The 18136-nt window shown below is 43.1% G+C and overlaps 1 protein-coding gene across 3 annotated transcripts in view; it reads left to right on the top strand.

The window, feature by feature from the left end:
* The window catches only part of SPTBN4 (spectrin beta, non-erythrocytic 4), a 265502-nt gene that overhangs the window by 175257 nt on the left and 72109 nt on the right, over nucleotides 1-18136 (top strand). For all 3 annotated transcript variants that reach the window (XM_068250768.1, XM_068250770.1, XM_068250769.1), the window contains one exon: nucleotides 10822-11085. In XM_068250768.1, coding sequence (XP_068106869.1) covers nucleotides 10822-11085 — 264 coding nt within the window. The remainder of the gene's footprint in view (nucleotides 1-10821; nucleotides 11086-18136) is intronic.

Below are 18136 nucleotides of genomic sequence, written 5' to 3'. Positions count from 1 at the left end.
AATACTGTAGTTGAGGCAGGGCCCTTCAGGGCCTCTCTGGCTCAAGGGCCCTGATGCAGTCGCAACCTCTGCAACCCCTATTGCTATGCCCCTGGTCCCACCACTGTCATGCAGATGTGAGCTTAACATTGCAATACAATTTTATATTGTACAATGGATATAGTGTGAAAAGCACCCTTAATCTGGCCTGTACTGCTTAAATGTTGTTAGTGGAGTGTATGTTTTCTCTCTGAAAGACTGGGGTTTTGACTGATGACTCCTTTAAGTGAAAATAAAGTTATGAAATAAACAATTGTACCAATCCTCGTACTCCTAAAAATGACTTTTAGATATCCTACAGATTTATGTTATGTCTCATATCAATGAAGCAGTTTGTCCTGCATCTCAGAGTGCTAAAATATATGAACTATTGACATTTTATCTACTCACTGCTCTGAAGATCCCTGTTCTCTGCCAGGAAAGTCTTTTTGGTTTTAATTTCTAATCAATGACGGACACTATAGTTTGACTGGGTCCCGACTGGAGAAAAACAGTTGCATAGCTTAAAGAGAACCTGAGGTGGTTCTTGGGGGGGAGGGGGAGGACCAGGTGTTACACAGAGGCATGTTCTTTGCCTCATGACATGCCTCTGTGTCCCCCAGCCGCCGCTCTCTGCCCCCCCACCGCCGTGCTACAGTTCCCTGAGATTGGTGACAATATTTGTCACTAACTCGGAGGTAAACACAAGGAGAGGAATTCCCTGTTCAAAACACCTGCCAGGGGTGTTCCTACAGGGTTCCCTGAGCTGCTATTTGGTAGCTCTCTCTCCCTGGCTGCAAGCCCTGCTGCTCCCCGCCTCCCTGCACGCTATGAGAGACACGCAGTCTCTCAGTGCAGTGTCGTGAAAGTGGGCCATTGCAACCCACAGGAGCGCCGGTTTTTGTGGCTACCTGATTTGCTCAGTCCCGTGGATCAGGTAGCCTACTTTTTTTTTTTTTTTTTTTTTTTTTGAGCCCACCTCGGGCTCGCTTTAATAAGGACCGGGCTTGTTTCCTCACATATGTGCTGCGTGGGCTTTCCAGACCACAGCACACATCGTGTGACAGCCAGGGTGACCTGAATTCCCCCCCCCCCTTTTTTCTCCACTAGGGGGATGTCCTGCTGGGAGGGGGGTCTGATCGCCGCCGGTTATTTGTGGTTAGCGGGGGGGGCTTCTCAAATCCCCCCTCCGCAGCGATTCCCAGCCTCGCTCCCTTTCCCTCCCTCCCCTCCTTCCTATGGGCGGCACAATCCGTCCTGCACCGCCTCTGATAGGCTTCAGCCTATCAGATGCCGGCGATCCCCGGCCAATCAGAGGCCGGCCGGGGATCGCCGACCTGCTTTACGGCGCTGCCGCGCAGCAGCGCCGTATGATGTAAACAGCGGGGATTTCTTCCCCGTGTGTTTACATTTAGCCTGCGAGCCGCGATCGGAGGCTTGCAGGCTGTTCATGGAGACACCCTCCGTGAACTGACATGGGAAACCACTTACGACATGCCGCCGCCTATTGGCGTTAGGCGGTCGTTAAGTGGTTAATATTAAGTCTTATAGGCAGAGAAAGAAAAGCAACACAGAATATGTATTTGTGTGCTTGACACTGTACATACACATTTCTATGTCATCATGTCACCTACAGTATAATCTTTCTTTTATGCCAGACCTCAAATGGCCAGTGGGAGCGCATTGCTGGTCCACTGTGGTCCAGTTGGTGCCTGGGGCAGATGCGTTTCAGCCATAGGCTAGATGGGAAATAAATCCACTCTTCTAAAAAAAAACGTGGCCAGCGCAAAACTGTGATCTGCTTACAGCAGCGGATCCATTGCAGACTGACCAGTGTCTGTCCCGTTTCCTCAGCCTAAAGCCTTATTCTCAAGCTAAATGATTCTCGTGTGAGGCGGCCAGTCGGGCTGCCTCTAGCAAACCTATTATTTGTGCTCACAAAACGACTAAATGCAGGTTACAGTCTTCCTAATCACAGGATAGGAGGAGGGGGGCAACAGGTGTCTTGCCTGGGACACCAAAATGGGCAGAAACAACCCTGTGTGCAATGCCAATATTTTATACATGGAGAGTCTCTTGGAGGTTTTGAGTGCAAAGCAATGTGGAACTGGTTGAGTTGGCCTCTGGGGGACGAGGCCGAGGGAAGCACGTGGGCTCAGCTGGTCACACAGTTCACAAGATGTCCTGATCAGTGAACTGGTTAATGGCGAGTTCTTCTGAATGTCTGTAATTAATGTCACAATGCATGGAAGTAGAGGGATGACCCAGATATCATGAATTCAGATGTGTCTCACGCGTGTGACATATTACAGGCTCCCAGGCATTTCATGGAGCTGCTTATCTCAGCTTCTGCAGCCAGACACCAATTTGCATTAAATCCGATTATTTCACCCCCTTTCTCTGAAGAGGAATAACAAGATCAAATATGGGTGGAACGGAGGCAAATAACAGATTCAAATCCCTGCGCTGTGCAAAATTAGAATCTGCCAGCGACTTGTGGGCTGTATGAAGGGTGCCTGCTGAAATGACCTGATGCAGTGTAACCTTGCTGGCACGCTGGACAGAGCTAGAGGAGCAGCTGACCTGATAAAAATTGCCTCACTCATGACTTACATGAAAGGAGTTACTGACATTAACAGGATTATTCAATCACAACTGTGCAGCGCACAATTCTCTATCATACAAAGCAGTATGCTGTAAGAGCCAATCAGAATCCTGTTTACTGAAATCAGGGCAATCACCAATGAGAGGTGAATTCTTGTTAGCCACCTTGCCAATGCTTCACTACGGTTCCTCAAGACTGGAAAACTTGAAGGACACCCGAGGTGAAAATAAACAAATGAAATAAACAATTGTATCTATCTTCCTCCTCCTAAAAATGTTTTTTTTTTCTATTTAAATCTACTTTTTAAGTTTGTTTTTACAGTTTTATTGTTTTTGCTTAATGACACATTCATTGAAGTATGCCAGAGCTAAAATCTATGAACTATTGACCCTTTTTACCCCCTTCCTGCTCTCAGAAGTCATTTTCTGCTAGGAAAGTGTTTTATTTCTTATCAATGAGGGGCACACTGTAGTCTGACCCCAGTTCACACTTGCGTTATTTTCTGGACCGCAGCCGGACCGCAAAGTCCGCAAACGGAACAGACGATTAAGGGTCCATTGTTAATCAATGGGCCCGTGTGCACTCGTCCGTTCCTCCGAATCCGGATGCGGTCTGCGGTCCGGCCTGCGGTCCAGAATTTTCCAACATGCTCCAATTTTCCGGACCGGTCCTCCGTCCACCGCCGCCGGACCGGATCCGGACAAGAAATCTAGCACAATAGGAACTGATGAGAAACGGAAGTGCACAATACACTTCCTGTGGGGTTCTCTATGGTACAGGCGGCCATGTGGATGTACCCAGCGCCGGACAGCCCCCAGCCTCTCCACAGCCACCCCAGAACACAGCGGAGGACAGGGAAGGACCCGACCATCCAGACGCAGGGCCCCGCGGACGAGGAGGATGATGTCCGCACAGCAGGCTCTCCCCAAGAAGGACTGCAGCGCTTTTCCAGACCTTCCAGGCCCCTCTTTGAAAACGGAAACGGATCCAGGAAGCATGAAGAACGGAAGAAGATCCGGATGAAAACTGAACGTGACCTGACCGGATCCTGATGGCCTCCTGATGGCGAACGGATGTTCTCAGAACGGACCTGTGCCACCGGTAAGTATTTGATCAAAACGCAAGTGTGAACCGGGCCTTACTCGGGCAGGAACTGCCACTTACAAACCTGATGTTTAACTCTTTAAGGCAGAGAATAAAAAAAGGAACACAGCATAGTTATTTGTGTGCTAGGCACTGTACATACACATGTCTATCTCATCATGTCACATGTCACCTCGGGTATCCTTTATAAGATCCAGCAAATTTCTTAAAGCGGTCCTGAACTCAGACCTTCCTCTCGGCTCTAGCAACAACATACTAACCTTTAGGGCCCCTTCACACTGGGTCAGTGCAGTATTTTTAACGCACCCCACCGCAGGGCAATGAAAGTCTATGGGGACTTTCATACTGATGCAATGCGGCACAATGCGACGGAAGTGAAGTTTTTGCCACATCCCCAATGCGAGGACAAACCTCGGTTACAGTGTGGCTCTGCGATGACGTGCGGCGGACCGGAAGTCATGTAAGTCTATAGTGTTGTGTGGGTGTTAAGGCCTGTTTTTGGAAGTGCGGCCCCTGGGCTGCACCGAACCGCTGCCGCTAATCCGTAGTGTGAAACTGGCCTCAAAGAAAAACATTTCTTTATTACAGCTGATACAAATCCTGCAATAAATCTGCAGTGTCTCTACTTCCTGCTTTCAAGGAAGCAGACCTATTATTAACATCCTGTGTTTACCAATTAGCTGCTCTGCCTGGCAGCCAGCTGACACAGCTTAGAGAATAAATTAAAACTTGTGATTAGTCACAGATGAGGGAGAATTAGACAGGCTAAACTCTTCCTCTGGGCACCCCTGTTTCCTCCCACACCCCAAAAACGTACAGTAAATTGACTCTAGACTACGATGGACTATGGCAGGAATTAGATTGTGAGCTCCTATAGACTATATATACTCTATAAAGTGCTGCAGAAGATGTGTGTGCTATATAAATACTAAAAGAAAAATGTTAGGCGCCAAAAGATATCAGCCTTCTCCAGGGTAATATTAGAGTAATATTAATATTAGAGTATTAGGGTAATATCAGAGTACATGGAGGATTGCTGAAAGGCTGGTCCAGTAGCAGTGGCTGATTTGCAGCGCCATTCAGACACCCGCAATGAGGATTTCTATGATAAATCCTAGTTAGGTTTATTATAAATCTATCACTGCAGGTAAGTGTAATCGCATGACTGATAAGTTCACTAATCTTTTATCAAGTCCTATTGTATTCCTACAAGACCCAGGCCAAGACTGCAGTTTTTGCCACTTTATGGCAGACACTTTCTTTTTACAAATTTAAAGGGGCACTACGGCGGAAAATTGTAAAATTTAAAATATGTGCAAACATAGACAAATAAGACGTTTTTTTCCAGAGTAAAAGGAGCCATAAATTACTTTTCTCCTATGTTGCTGTCACTTACAGTACAGAAGTGACAGGTTTGGACTAGTTTATTTCTTCATAGGGGATTCTCAGCAAGGCTTTTATACTTTATAAAGATATTCCGTAAAAAAGATTTAAACAATGATGCTGGCCAGCTTTCCCTGCTCGCTACACAGTTTATTAGCAGCTGGACAGAGCAATTGCAATTCACTAAGTGCTTTTGAAAATAAATACATCCCTGAAAATCCCCTATGAAGAAATGGACTAGTCCAAAACCTGTCGCGTCTGTCAGATTTCTGCTATCTACTGTAAGTAACAGCAACATAGGAGAAAAGTAATTTATGGCTCATTTTACTCTGGAAAAAAATGTACTTCTTATTTGCCTATGTTTGCACATATTTTACATTTTACAAATGTATGCCATAGTGCCCCTTTAAGCAGGGTTTGATGGATCACTAACATCCTGCGCTGTTCTCCAGCTACAGTGAGCCTTTGTTACTCAATGAGAACAAGTTCTGATATACAGTATACAGTATGCTCACTTAATCTCTTCCCTGCCAAGCTCTCATTTCCACATTGGACCTCCGGTGGCCACCAGGCCAATTTTAACATTTTTCACATGCGCCAAGAAATCACCCATTACAGACTGAAAGATCATTAAATGATCGTTGTGTCATTATTTAAATGTAAATGTTAATCTAATGTAAATGAGTATCCTCATTAAAATGCACTACAATCATTACTGCCACTTCCAGAAACATCAAAGTCTCTCCACTACATACAAAATATGAGACTGTGCCTAGTTAATAAAGGAGATATATACTGTAGATACTGTATCTAATATATTTGTGAACAGATTTTTAGATGAAAAAAAATAATTTCACCCAAGAAACATAACATTTGATATGGTTTTTAGATGTGTGTCTAGAAGTGATTTTTAAAGAGAACCTGTACTGAGTAAAAATATTTAAAATAAACACATGAGGTAACTTCAAATGAACATTACATAGTTACCTTGCCGTCAGTTCCTCTCAGAAGCTCACCATTTTCTTCTGACAATAATCCCTTCCAGTTCTGACAACATTTTGTCAGAACTGAAATATATCAGTTGCTGTCAGTAAAATATCAGTTGCTGTCAGTTACAGCTGTGAGGAAAACTGATGTACCAGGTAATGTCCATGTTTCCCTATGGCTCAAGTGGGCGATGTTACAGTTTAACTGTGTGCTGACCAGAAAGCAGTTATGGGTAATGGCTATTTTCAAAATGGAGGACGGAGAATTCCCTTGATCACAGTGAACAAACAGGACGCGGGACAGGAGAAAGACACTGAGGAGTAGACTACACGGGAGGTAGGTATGACTTGTATATGCTTATTTTGACTTTTAATTTTCAGTTCAGGTTTTCTTTAAGTTCTCTATAAACTAATGATAGGCAACTTATCTGGCACTCCACCTTCTTCATGACATTAAAGTGGACCTGAACTCTTGCAGAGGACAGAAGGAAAACCTAGAGAAATGCACTCTGTGTGTATTTAGAGAATGTAGCTTGTCTAATTACCTCTCATCTGTGACTAATCACAAGTTATAATTTGATCTCTCAGTTATCTTAGCTCAGGAATCTCACCTGCCTCGGCAGAGCTAGTATGTAAACACAGGATGGTAACCCTATTGGTGGCCACTAATGGTCCAATCTTTTTCATCCAATATTACCATTTCTATGTAATATAAGGGAACTGCCTAAATTATCCATTAAATAGATTAGCTTAATTTACCCTTATACTACATAGATTTGGTAAAATTGGATGAAGACGATTGGACCATTAGTGGCCACCTTAAGTCTGATTCCATGAAAGCAGGAAAGACACTGCAGATTTATATCAGGATTTTGTATCAGCTGTAACAAAGAAATGTTTTTATTTAAATGTTATTATGCTGTTGCGTATATTTTAGGCCCCATTCACACCTAAAACCACAAAACGCCAGTGGTAATGCGGGGATGTTTTTTCCGCGATTAACGCAGAAAAATCACTGGACACCGCAGCATTTTGGGAGCAGACGTGATTAGCGGAGCTATGCATGCTAATCGCGTTCACTAATCGCGAATCGCCGGCAAAACACTGCATGTCACCCGTTTGCGGTTAAGTGCCCGTTTCCACTAGAGCGAATCTGCATGAGTTTCCTGCAAGCAGATTGGCATAGATAATACAAGTGGATGGGACTGTTTCCACTTTCTGAGCGTTTTCTGTGCAGAAAAAATCTGCACGGCAGAGCCCTCAGAATTTGCGCACTGCCTTGCGGTGTGCTATTCACATACAATGTATTTAATAGGAAATTCGCATGCATTTTTGTATGCAAATTTTACCGCGAATTTGCAGGCGTTTTCGCATAAAATCAATGTAAGGGCCCGTTTTCTCTTGTGCGGTGGGAATCGCCGTGGTAAAAATTTGGGATGCGAATTTCGCATGCGGTTATATGCAAATTTTCATGCGAATTTGCATATGTATTTGGCTGGTGTTGGCTCCGCCCACTTTTCTAACCCTAACACACAATTACTCAATGACCTAGTTTGTGAGCTTTGCAGTGTTTGGTATCAATAATTTGCATTGAAATGGAACAAATCTGATTGACTGTGGCTCCACCCTCTTTTCTAAATTTGAACCCCAGTCACCCAATGACCAACTGTACCAGGTTTGAAGCTTGTGAAGCAGCAACTGAATATTCTCCTTGAAAAGCAATACATTAATTTGGATTGGCTTTTGTACGCTCCACCCTCTTTTCTGAATATTAATCCCATTCACCCAGTGACCAACTGTGCAAAGTTTGAGAATCTTACTATTAACAGTGTAAAAATGGCTGCAGTTTATATTTTCCCAGTGAAATTTGTATTTGTCTCCATTCACTGATGACCCAGCATTGCCCGGGTATGTATTTGGCTGGTGTTGGCTGCGCCCACTTTTTCTAACCCTAACATACAATTACTTAATTACTCAATGCCCAAGTTTGTAAGCTTTGCGGTCTTTGGCATCAATAATAGGCCATGCACCTTTTGGCGCCCACACCTGCCACCTCCCTACACCCAGGTACAGCACTTCAAGCATCTGCATTACCACTTTGCTTACCACAACTCTGAATGTCAGTCATCATTGCATGCTACGCTATTTATGCATCACGTTGTATTTTGCACTGCTTTCAACTTGCTGATATTAAAACTATAGTGCCAGACTCTTCATGCCTCTTCCAGATGTTTTGCATCAATAATTTGCATTAAAATTAACCAAGTCTGATTGACTTTTTGGCTCCACCCCCTTTTCTGAATTTGAACCCCAGTTACCCAATGACTACCATAACTGTACCTGGTTTGGGACTTGTGCCATTAACAGTGCAAGAATTGCAGCGATTACATTTTCTCCTAGAAAATCAATAGGTGAATTTTGATTGGCTTTTGTAGGCTCCACCTACTTTTCTGAATAAACATTGCACAGTTGGTCACTGGGTAACAGATTAATGAGAACCCTACCGTTAACAGTGTAAGAATGGCTGCTGTTTAAGTTTTCCAGTGAAATTTGTATTTGTCTCCGCTCACTTTTTGGTTATGGGAATAAAAATTATCCTATATATTATTCTAGGTTATGTACTATGTGTGTGCCGAATTTCATTCAAATCTGTTCAGCCGTTTTTGTGTGATCGAGTAACAAACATACAAACATCTGAACTTTCCCATGTATAATATTAGTAGGATATACACATAGCAAATCCCCCAAACACAGTCACCCCCACTCCCCATATAGCCCAAGTCATATAGGTACTTACCTAAGTAGAGGGAAGCCTTTGGAGAATCCAGAGCATACGTATATGTACGCTGCCAGTGAGTTGGGTGCAGGGTGAGCCGAGTGACTGATCACCCTGCTGCCGCTCCAATCCCCAGCGGCATTATATACTATTCCCCCTCTGAGTTATAGCAACTCAGAGGGAGAAGTAATTTGGAGTTAGCACCACCCTTGCATGGGGCGCGCAGCATAGCACTGATGCTGTAGAGCAGGGATCCCCAAACGTTTTGGGTCAAGGGCCGGGTCAACATACTTCAGACTGCTGTGGGGGGCGGGAGTATACATAAAATGATGTAAAAGTTTTTGCGGGCCAGACAGTGAAGCATACCCACGTGACAACCTGAAGTCCAATTGGACAGCAGTCACCTGATGTGGAAGTAATACATTTTGTGTGTGGGGGGCCGGGAAAAACGGGCCTTAGTTTGAGGACCATTGCTGTAGAGGCTCCCAGTTTCTGCAAAACAACCTGCTTCCAATCCAGAGGCTATCTCCGTCCCTCTCCCCTTTATCCGTTCCAGACCAGGGACCCCTTGAAGCCACACTGTGCAGGCGCAGATGGCTCATGCCTGCGCAGTACCCAAATGGTCTTAACTTTTTCCAGCCAAGCCTGCTACTGCATAAGCGTGAACAACCTTGTGCCTGTGGCCAAGAACTTTGGTGGTCTCTGATCTCGCTGGAATGGCGAGGTGGAGAGAGGGGATTTTTCTTTTTGTAATTTTAAGTTTAATTACAAAGTAAAAAAATACTTGATTAAACTACCCATGTTTTCAACCACCCATTACGACTCATGAAAATCATCACTGATCAAGCCAATTATCTTCAAACATTTGAAATTGATTGTAAGTAAAAGACAGCTGAGCTCCCAAACATTCCTATTGGTTAGTAAAGACACACATAACATTAAAACTAATTGGACCCCTTAATGAGGTTGATTCACCAACCTTATCCCATGAATTATCTAACCTTACCTATTTTTCACTTTAGCTATAAGAGCAGATAAATCATGAGATATACAGATAAGGGGAGATAATTCATTAGATATACAGATACGGGGAGATAATTCATGAGATATACAGATAAGGGGAGATAATTCATGAGACATACAGATAAGGGGAGATAATTCATGAGATATACAGACAAGAGGAGATACCGTAATTAATGAGATATACAGATAAAGGGGGGATAATTCATGAGGTATACAGATAAGGGGAGATAAATCATGAAACATACAAATAAGGGGAGATAAATCATGAGATATACAGATAAGGGGAGATAATTCTTGAACTAAGACAGATGAGAAGTTTGTGAATCATCTCCAATATTTGAGTGTTTTGCAGCTTGCATCTCTGGAAGTACTGATCATTTTGGTGTCCAGTTTTCCTTAAAGGTAATCTCAAAGCATAACTGTGGTCGTATGTTTGGCTTATATTGCTGATGTTAGTAACAGATAAGTTTACATTTATTTCACCTGTATATAAGTATTTCCCTCCTTCTGGACATCACAATGAAAGGAAGGTAACAACATTGCTTTGTGTAGTAGAATTTCTATCAAGCAATGTATGAAGTTTGGTTGTAGAGAACCATCGTGTTATAATAGTTCAATAAGGCTAGGAAGCGGTTAGGAGCTTAAAAAGTAAAATGTACTAAGGAGTTTCTATCACTCTTTACTTGAGTGCATGTAGTAAAGTCCTTGTTGTTTGCTAGCCAACCATGATTCTCAACCAAAACCAATAGGCTAAAGCTGACACAAGCTCCACTTTTCCACCTGCCAAGCACAAAAGAACATGTTTCAACTTTTGAAGGTGGTAGATGAACTTTTGAGGTGGTAGATGAAAGAAGCCATGTGCTTGTCTTATATAAAAGGTCAGATGTTGGTATTCTTCCTGAAAATATTTCTCTGGTCTTGTATAGGAGGGCCAGCACTTGATCCAGGAGAAGCCAGAACTGGCCGGAGTGGTGAAGAAGAAGATTGAAGAGATTCGTCAGTGTTGGATTGAGCTGGAGTCCAGTACCCAGGCCAAAGCTCAGCAACTCTTCCAAGCTAGTAAAGCTGACCTGGTAGTACAGAATTATTCGGACCTGGGCAAGAGACTCTACAAAATAGAAGAGCAGCTTCAACCAGTGGAAGCTTTACCCGACCTTTCTACTGTCAACACTCATCTCAAAAAGCTTGAGGTTAGTCCATGTTTTTTTTTTTTTTTTTTTTCCTCTCAGCAGGTTTCATATATTTTTGCTTTAATTTGGTAGAACATGTTTATAGGGTAGTTACTAAGGAGTTGCTTTACTAAGGTTCTCCTCAATGGACAACATAAATGATCGGGTAGTCCATGAACTGTATGGGAAATGGTTGTCTGTAAGGTGGGATTGATGATTGGATGGTGAATTGGCATCTATGTGATTGCAGTTACCTTCACACACTATTCAGTAATCCTCAATAAAGTTTTGGGAGATTTGCCACCTAAAAGCTGACTAGTCAAAAAATAAATCTAGTCCATGACTGAGCTTTTATGTTCTTCAATGTTCTCCACATCAGGAAGACCTTAGTAACCCCAATATCTTACACTTCCTCGAGTTTTTTCATACTTTTGTCAAGTAGAAAGGTATAAATACACTGGATGCATATTAGTGCTCCCCACCCATGCACAGATTTGTGTATTAATGTATTTCTCTACTTACATGCATCCGTGCATGTTCCAATCTCCTGCACAGTCATACAAGGGTGTGCTCTCCGTGGAGTCATACATATGAGCTTATTCAATAAAGCAGTGCAAAATTCCGTGACTCTGTACACAGTGCACTAAATAACTGTTCTAGCCCCCTGCAGGACCTTGTGGAAGGGGTAATAGCCCTGACTAGGCTATTCCCCCCCCTCCACCCACAATAGCCCTCGTGGGAGGAGGACATAGCCTAATGCTGGAGCAGGTTGCAGAGGAGAACCCAGTAGTTACATGACCATAGGTTAAGGCAGCAACTAATGAAATATACCTTCATCCTGACCTCTCACGCAGAGAAGTAGTCAGACTTTTTTTTCCTTTTATTATTTGGTCCTGAAAGATTTGGTAGACTTTTTCTCCAACTTCATACATTCTACAGCACTGCACACTGTCTGTTTGGTGCCTCTCCTCCCCATACAGAGGGTTGCCATAACACTAGTATCATTCAACACCGTGACAGACTTTGTGCATAGAGGAAGAACTTGGCTAGGAACTCAAATGACCACCGCATCAGGGCCAAATTAGGCAAGTTAGAGGTCCGGTTATTTTTTTACAGATTGCTATTTGTTATATGTACAGCGAGTACTTCTGTGGGGTGTACCGGTATGTCAGTGTTCAGAAATACCTCATGTTTAGGTTGCTTTAACAAAATCAGAATAGGGTTTAATTAGTCCTCTGAATGATTCTTCACTATTTTATACTAACTTTGCAACCCCCTTTTTTGCATTCATCACCATAAATATGAATAGAATAAAAAAATAATTCTATTAATTACAAAGGTCTTCCAATATATTAATTATTTTGCTATATATGGATTATCGCATTACGCAAGTAAATTTTGAAGAATTTGTGGGAAAACTGTACTAAAAATGTGTTGAAGGCTAAAACAATGTTTTTGCAATAATTACATAGAGATCTATCAGGAGGATGGAAAATGTTAGTGTATCAAAGTGTAAGATCTGGTGCTCAATACTTCCACTAACAGAATCACTTCATGACTCAGTCGTTGCAGGGTCAGATTTCTGTAAAAGCCACCTAGGGACTGTCCCATATCGGCGAAGATGTGCAAGGAAAAGGGAGACTACAGATATTATAGGTAGTGTTGTTGATTGAATTTGGGATCTTGCATTTGGAAACCCAAATTATGCTAAACACCGCTCTTCAGCACCTGAAGCAGTGGACAGGGTCACAGGGAGGTCACTCGGCACCTGAAGCAGTTTACAGGGTTATGGGGAGGTCACTTTACACCTGAAGCAGCAGACAGGGTCACGGGGAGGTCACTCGGAACCTGAAGCAGCAGACAGGGTCACGAGGAGGTCACTCAGTCAGTACCTGAAGCAGTGCACAGGGTCACAGGGAGGTCACTCAGTACCTGAAGCAGCAAACAAGGTCACGGGGAGGTCACTTAGCACCAGAAGCAGTGGACAAGGTCATGGGGGCCACTCACTTCAGCACCTGAAGCAGGGGACAGGGTCACAGGGAGGTCACTCACTTTCAGTCCACATTACATGTGACCTCTGATGTTTCCTCCTTGCTGGATTGGAAGGAGGAAGCATTGGAGTCAACTGAAGCACGACGTGGACCGCAACACCATTACCGTGTCCGCTAGCTCGGGTGCTGAAGTCTGATGTTCGAGTTTCCGAATGCAAGATCCCAAATTCAAACACCAACACTAATTGTAGGCGAGTTGTGCAAAAGCTGAGCTGGAGATTTGGGCGCAGTCATAGGCCATAACGAGGCCCTTCTTATAATAAAAACAGCTTAATAATGCCACCAGCAATAGCTGGAAGCCGAATTACTTCTTTCCCCAGTGTCAGGAGTGGCCTGGAGGGAGAATAGTAACTAACGCACTGCGACTGTTGCAGGAGCAGTGTGAAGCGTTTTTTCAGCTTTACCCGGCGCCCAAATTTCCCAGAGCCTCAACTACATGTATGCCGGAAGGTATTGGTTTGCATTGGTTGCAGCATATTAAATACTGGTAGGCAATGGCTTGAGTTTGACAACATAAGCTGTGTACAATGGTGACTGTGAAGTTTGACAAAGAGATTCTCTAGCATCCTACAGAATATTTCTGGACCAGATTTGGTTCAAGCTTTTTTTCCACAGGTTACAAAATGACTCTCAATGCGCCCATAATGAACCTAATGACACCTGTCTGGAGGATAAGTTGGTATAGTGCCCAGTGGGTTCTCCGTAAGCTTTACTTGTATGGGCTGATCTTCTAGTTGCCTCTAAGGTTTCTCTTTTATGTCTGGTCTTATATGGTGAAACAAGTTAAAAAAAATATGTATGGAAGAACCTGTATTTGTTTATTTATTTTTTTTGTGTTGTATAGCGCTGACATCTTCTGTAAAGCAGAGTATATAGTCTTGTCACTAGCTGTCCCTCTGAGAGGCTCACAATATAATCCCTACCAAAGTTGGATGTCCAAGGTCTAAGGACATATTTTTTGAGTGGGAAGCTAATTATCCTATGCTATGGGGTTTTGGGGGGGTTAGTTAAGGAAACCAAAGTTCCCAGATGAAAGCCATGCAATTATAGGGAAAGCATATGAACACCATGCAGATAGTGTCTTAGCCGAGATTCGAAATTGGGGCCCAGTTCTTTAAGGCAAGACTGCTATCCACTATGCCACCATAGTTATTTTTTAAATTTCTGGACTGCTACAGTTGTGTAATTCCACGGCTGGGGTATCATTCATCTTATTCTAAGGGGAAGGGGGTAATACAGAAGTTCAAATTAAGCCTGTAAGACGGGCATGCACTAATGGGTTGATTGTGATCTACCGGTTGATCGCGAAGGACTGCTTGGTAGATCGCGATCACACACGCCATCGAGAACGCCAAAGTCGCGCTGGACACCGAGTGATGAGACCACCAATGTGGAGCGGATGTGATCCCTCAACTATCAGCGCCTCCGGGATCCTCCTTCAGCTCTGCCGTCCACAGTCTCATCTCTGTGACACCCTAGTTACTTGCACCGCTGGAGGGGGCACAGAGATGAGACTATGGACGGTAGAGCTGAAGAGGAATCCTGGCTGTTCTAGTAGGGGAACATGTATCTGCCTATGCTGGGGTGGGGCCAGCAAATACTGGGGACACACAGGCACATCTGGCTGTCTATGCTGGGAAGTGGCAGGGTTTGTTTGTTTTTTGATGTGGGGGGGGGGGGGGGGGCGGTAAGGTGATTACTCCACCCCTGTAATTTTTAAAGTAGATTGTGAGCTGAAAAAGTTTGGACACTCCAGCTGTAAGCTGTATGTAGCATATGGGACATGGAATGGGGCAAGCAAACACATGACAAAAAAGAGCTCTCCGGATAAGAGACACACATGAAGCCAGTTATTCACATATTCATAAACATGGAGGAAGCTCAAGAGTTGTTGTGCAGGCCAATCTCATTCTGGGGTCCATGAGTTAATCCACAGTGGGGCAAATACTTAAAGGAAACACAAGGTGAAAATACTGATGAGATAAACAATTGTATCTATCCTCCTTCTCCTAAAACTGACTTTTTTACATATCTCACAGTTTTATTTTATTTTTAAATCTACTTTTAAGATTTTACTGTTTCATTGTCTCTGCTCAATGATACATGCATTAAGGTATGCCAGAACTAAAATCTATCTAACCATTGACCCTTTTTATCTCTTTCTTGCTCTCAGAAGCCATTTTCTGCCAGGAAAGTGTTTTATGGCTGCAATCCCTTATTAGTGAGGCTTACACTACGGTCTGACCCAGACAGAAACTGTCACTTGCATACCTGATTTTTAACTCTTTCAGGCAAATAAAGAAAAAAAGGAACACGGCATAGTTATTTGTGTGCTTGGTATTGTACTTACACGTTTATCTCATCATGTCACATTTCACCTCATGTATCCTTTAAATAAATAATATTTCCGAGTTAATGTACCTGGCCCCTGAGCCAAAGACCCGTTGACAGCTATGGGTATATTGATGAACATAGTACAAATGTTCATACCTGGATTCACCTGCATTTGCTGCAATTATCCATCAAAGTTTGTGTAGTCCATAACTCCACCCCCTTCTTCAGCACAGTATTTCCTTAAGAAGGCATTATTTTCAGCATAGTAGCATGTCTACTCTGTAACCTTGAAGAAAGCTACGGATCTGCACTATAACCCAGCATTTCTCAACAGGTAGTCAACCAGACACACCCAGATCCAGTATGGATCAGCCACAGGGTAGCAGAAAGAACAAAGATGGAGCACCGGCTCTTGCTATTCGGGTTTTATTGCAAACACGTTGGCATTACAGGTAACCAGATAGGTGAGGGTGAAGGTACCAGCTGGTACCTTCACCCTCACCTATCTGGTTACCTGTAATGCCAATGTGTTTGCAATATAACCCGAATAGCAAGAGCCGGTGCTCCATCTTTGTTCTTTCTGCAACCCTGTGGATTATACCTCTGGACTGTGAGCACGGCCAGCAATAGGAGCAACCACATTGTGTCAGCGGTCAGCTAGCGTTTTGTGCCAACCATACATATCCTCTTTTTTGATCAGTATGGATCAGCAATCCATGCACAGCAAACAATGTTCGGGTCACCACCGGGATTTATAGTCATAAAGTGCTACTTTGGTGAAAATGATCTTTATTAAGTGGCAGTGGAAATAGGAGCGTTTTCATGGCCCTGGTTGCTAGACAACTGTGGTAAAAATTAACCCAAACCCTGCCCCTTTTATGGAAACTCTATGCTGTGGGAGAGGTAAGAGTTATGGACTAGCACCGAACAGGTCAGCACTGCCCCAGCAGTGGGTTTTTATGTCTTATTGAGCTTTAAACCCTTGTGATGAAAGATGGTAAAGCTGTCGCTACTCCAGTGGTTGTTATGGCAGCAGATCTATTCTTGTCAATAACTGTGGTAATTCTTTAAAGCGGACCCGAATTCAGAACTCCTTCTCTGCTTTTAAAGATATGCAACAGCATAATAACCTTTATAGAAAATCATTTCTTTGCAGATTTAATGCAGGATTTGTATCAGTTGTAACAGTTTGTTTACTTCCTGCTTTCATGTTGTTGAAGGATACAGTAGGTGACATAATGAGATAGACGTGTATGTACAGTGCCTAGCACACAAATAACTGTGCTGTGTTCCTTTTTATCTTTCTCTGTCTGAAAGAGTTAAATATCGGGTATTTAAGTGGCAGTTCCTGTCTGAGTCAGGGCCAGGTCAGACTACAGTGTGACCCTCACTGATAAGAAATTCCAACTATAAAATACTTTCCTAGCAAAAATAGCTTCTGAGAGCAGGAAAGAAATAAAAGGTCCATAGTTCATAGATTTTAGCTCTGGCATACTTAAATGAATGTGTCATTGAGCAAAAACAATAAAACTGTAAAAACTTAAAAAGTAGATTTAAATATAAAATAAGACTGTAGAATATCTTAAAAAGTCATTTTTAGGAGAAGAAAGATAGATGCAATTGTTTATTTCATGAGTTTATGTTCACCTCTGGTGTCCTTTAACATCTTGTGCTTTCAAATGAGCTTATCTGCTATGGTAGTCAGCTGCCACAAATGAGGGGGAATCAGACAGGCTAAACTCTCTAAATACATACAGAGTGCATTTCTCTCTGCTTCCTTCTGTCCTGTGCAAGAGTTCATGTCCTTTTTAATGGCTACAGTGAGGGGAGGATATATTCCCTAGAACCAAACTATTATGAAGAAAACCATAGTGACTGAACGGGAAGTCTAGCTGAGCCGGTTGCTTTTCCCAGCAGTAATATTGATTCAGAATCAGTAGGTTGGGAAAAGACCGTACAAACATAAGATTGACCATTGTGACTTTATGTACATGGTGTTAGTCATTTGTACTGTATATTGCATTGTTGCCCCAAGCATATTACCTGTTTAGGTTGTCCTCATCTCATCTACATCATAAAGGTGTCTAGAGCTAAAACATTTAAAAACCTACAGAAAATGTAACTGGTACATTTTAAAGCAATAGGGACGAGACTTTGGGGGAAAAAAAGCAGGGAAGGGTGGAGAAGGGTGGCTCTGGGTCCTATAAAGCTTTCCCTGTCCTCTCTCTTTCTTTCAGTGCCCTCGTTCCAGAGCTGTCCACCATTTGAATTCACCTCCGGGAGCCCTCAGAAGGCTTACAAAGCACTGGTGTCTGAAGATGGGCGGCTCTGTACTGTGCATGCGTGACCGCTTGCTCTTGCATGCACAGTCTTCGAAAACCCTCATAGACCACAGAGCTTCTGATGCCTTCCAAGGATCCCCAAAGGCTTATTAGACTAGTTGGTCAAATACCTGCAATGGGAGTGAAAGTGCTGGAACGAGGACACGGAAAGGATTGGGAAGGCTATATGAGATCCAGAGCCTTACCTATCCATAGTTGAGTATCAGCCTTTTTTTCCTCCACAGTCACTTCAGTATCACTTTAAAATGTGTACTTTTCTCCATTCTGAATACTAGTTTAGTCTTCATAGGTAATGTTGTTCATCGGGGCTGATGTATGAGAACTTTGTAGGGCTGTTTATCACAA

Source organism: Hyperolius riggenbachi, chromosome 8 (genome assembly GCF_040937935.1).
Source record: "Hyperolius riggenbachi isolate aHypRig1 chromosome 8, aHypRig1.pri, whole genome shotgun sequence".
Taxonomy (NCBI): domain Eukaryota; kingdom Metazoa; phylum Chordata; class Amphibia; order Anura; family Hyperoliidae; genus Hyperolius; species Hyperolius riggenbachi.
The sequence above is the reverse complement of the archived record's forward strand: the minus strand, read 5'-3'. Positions and strand labels throughout refer to the sequence as shown.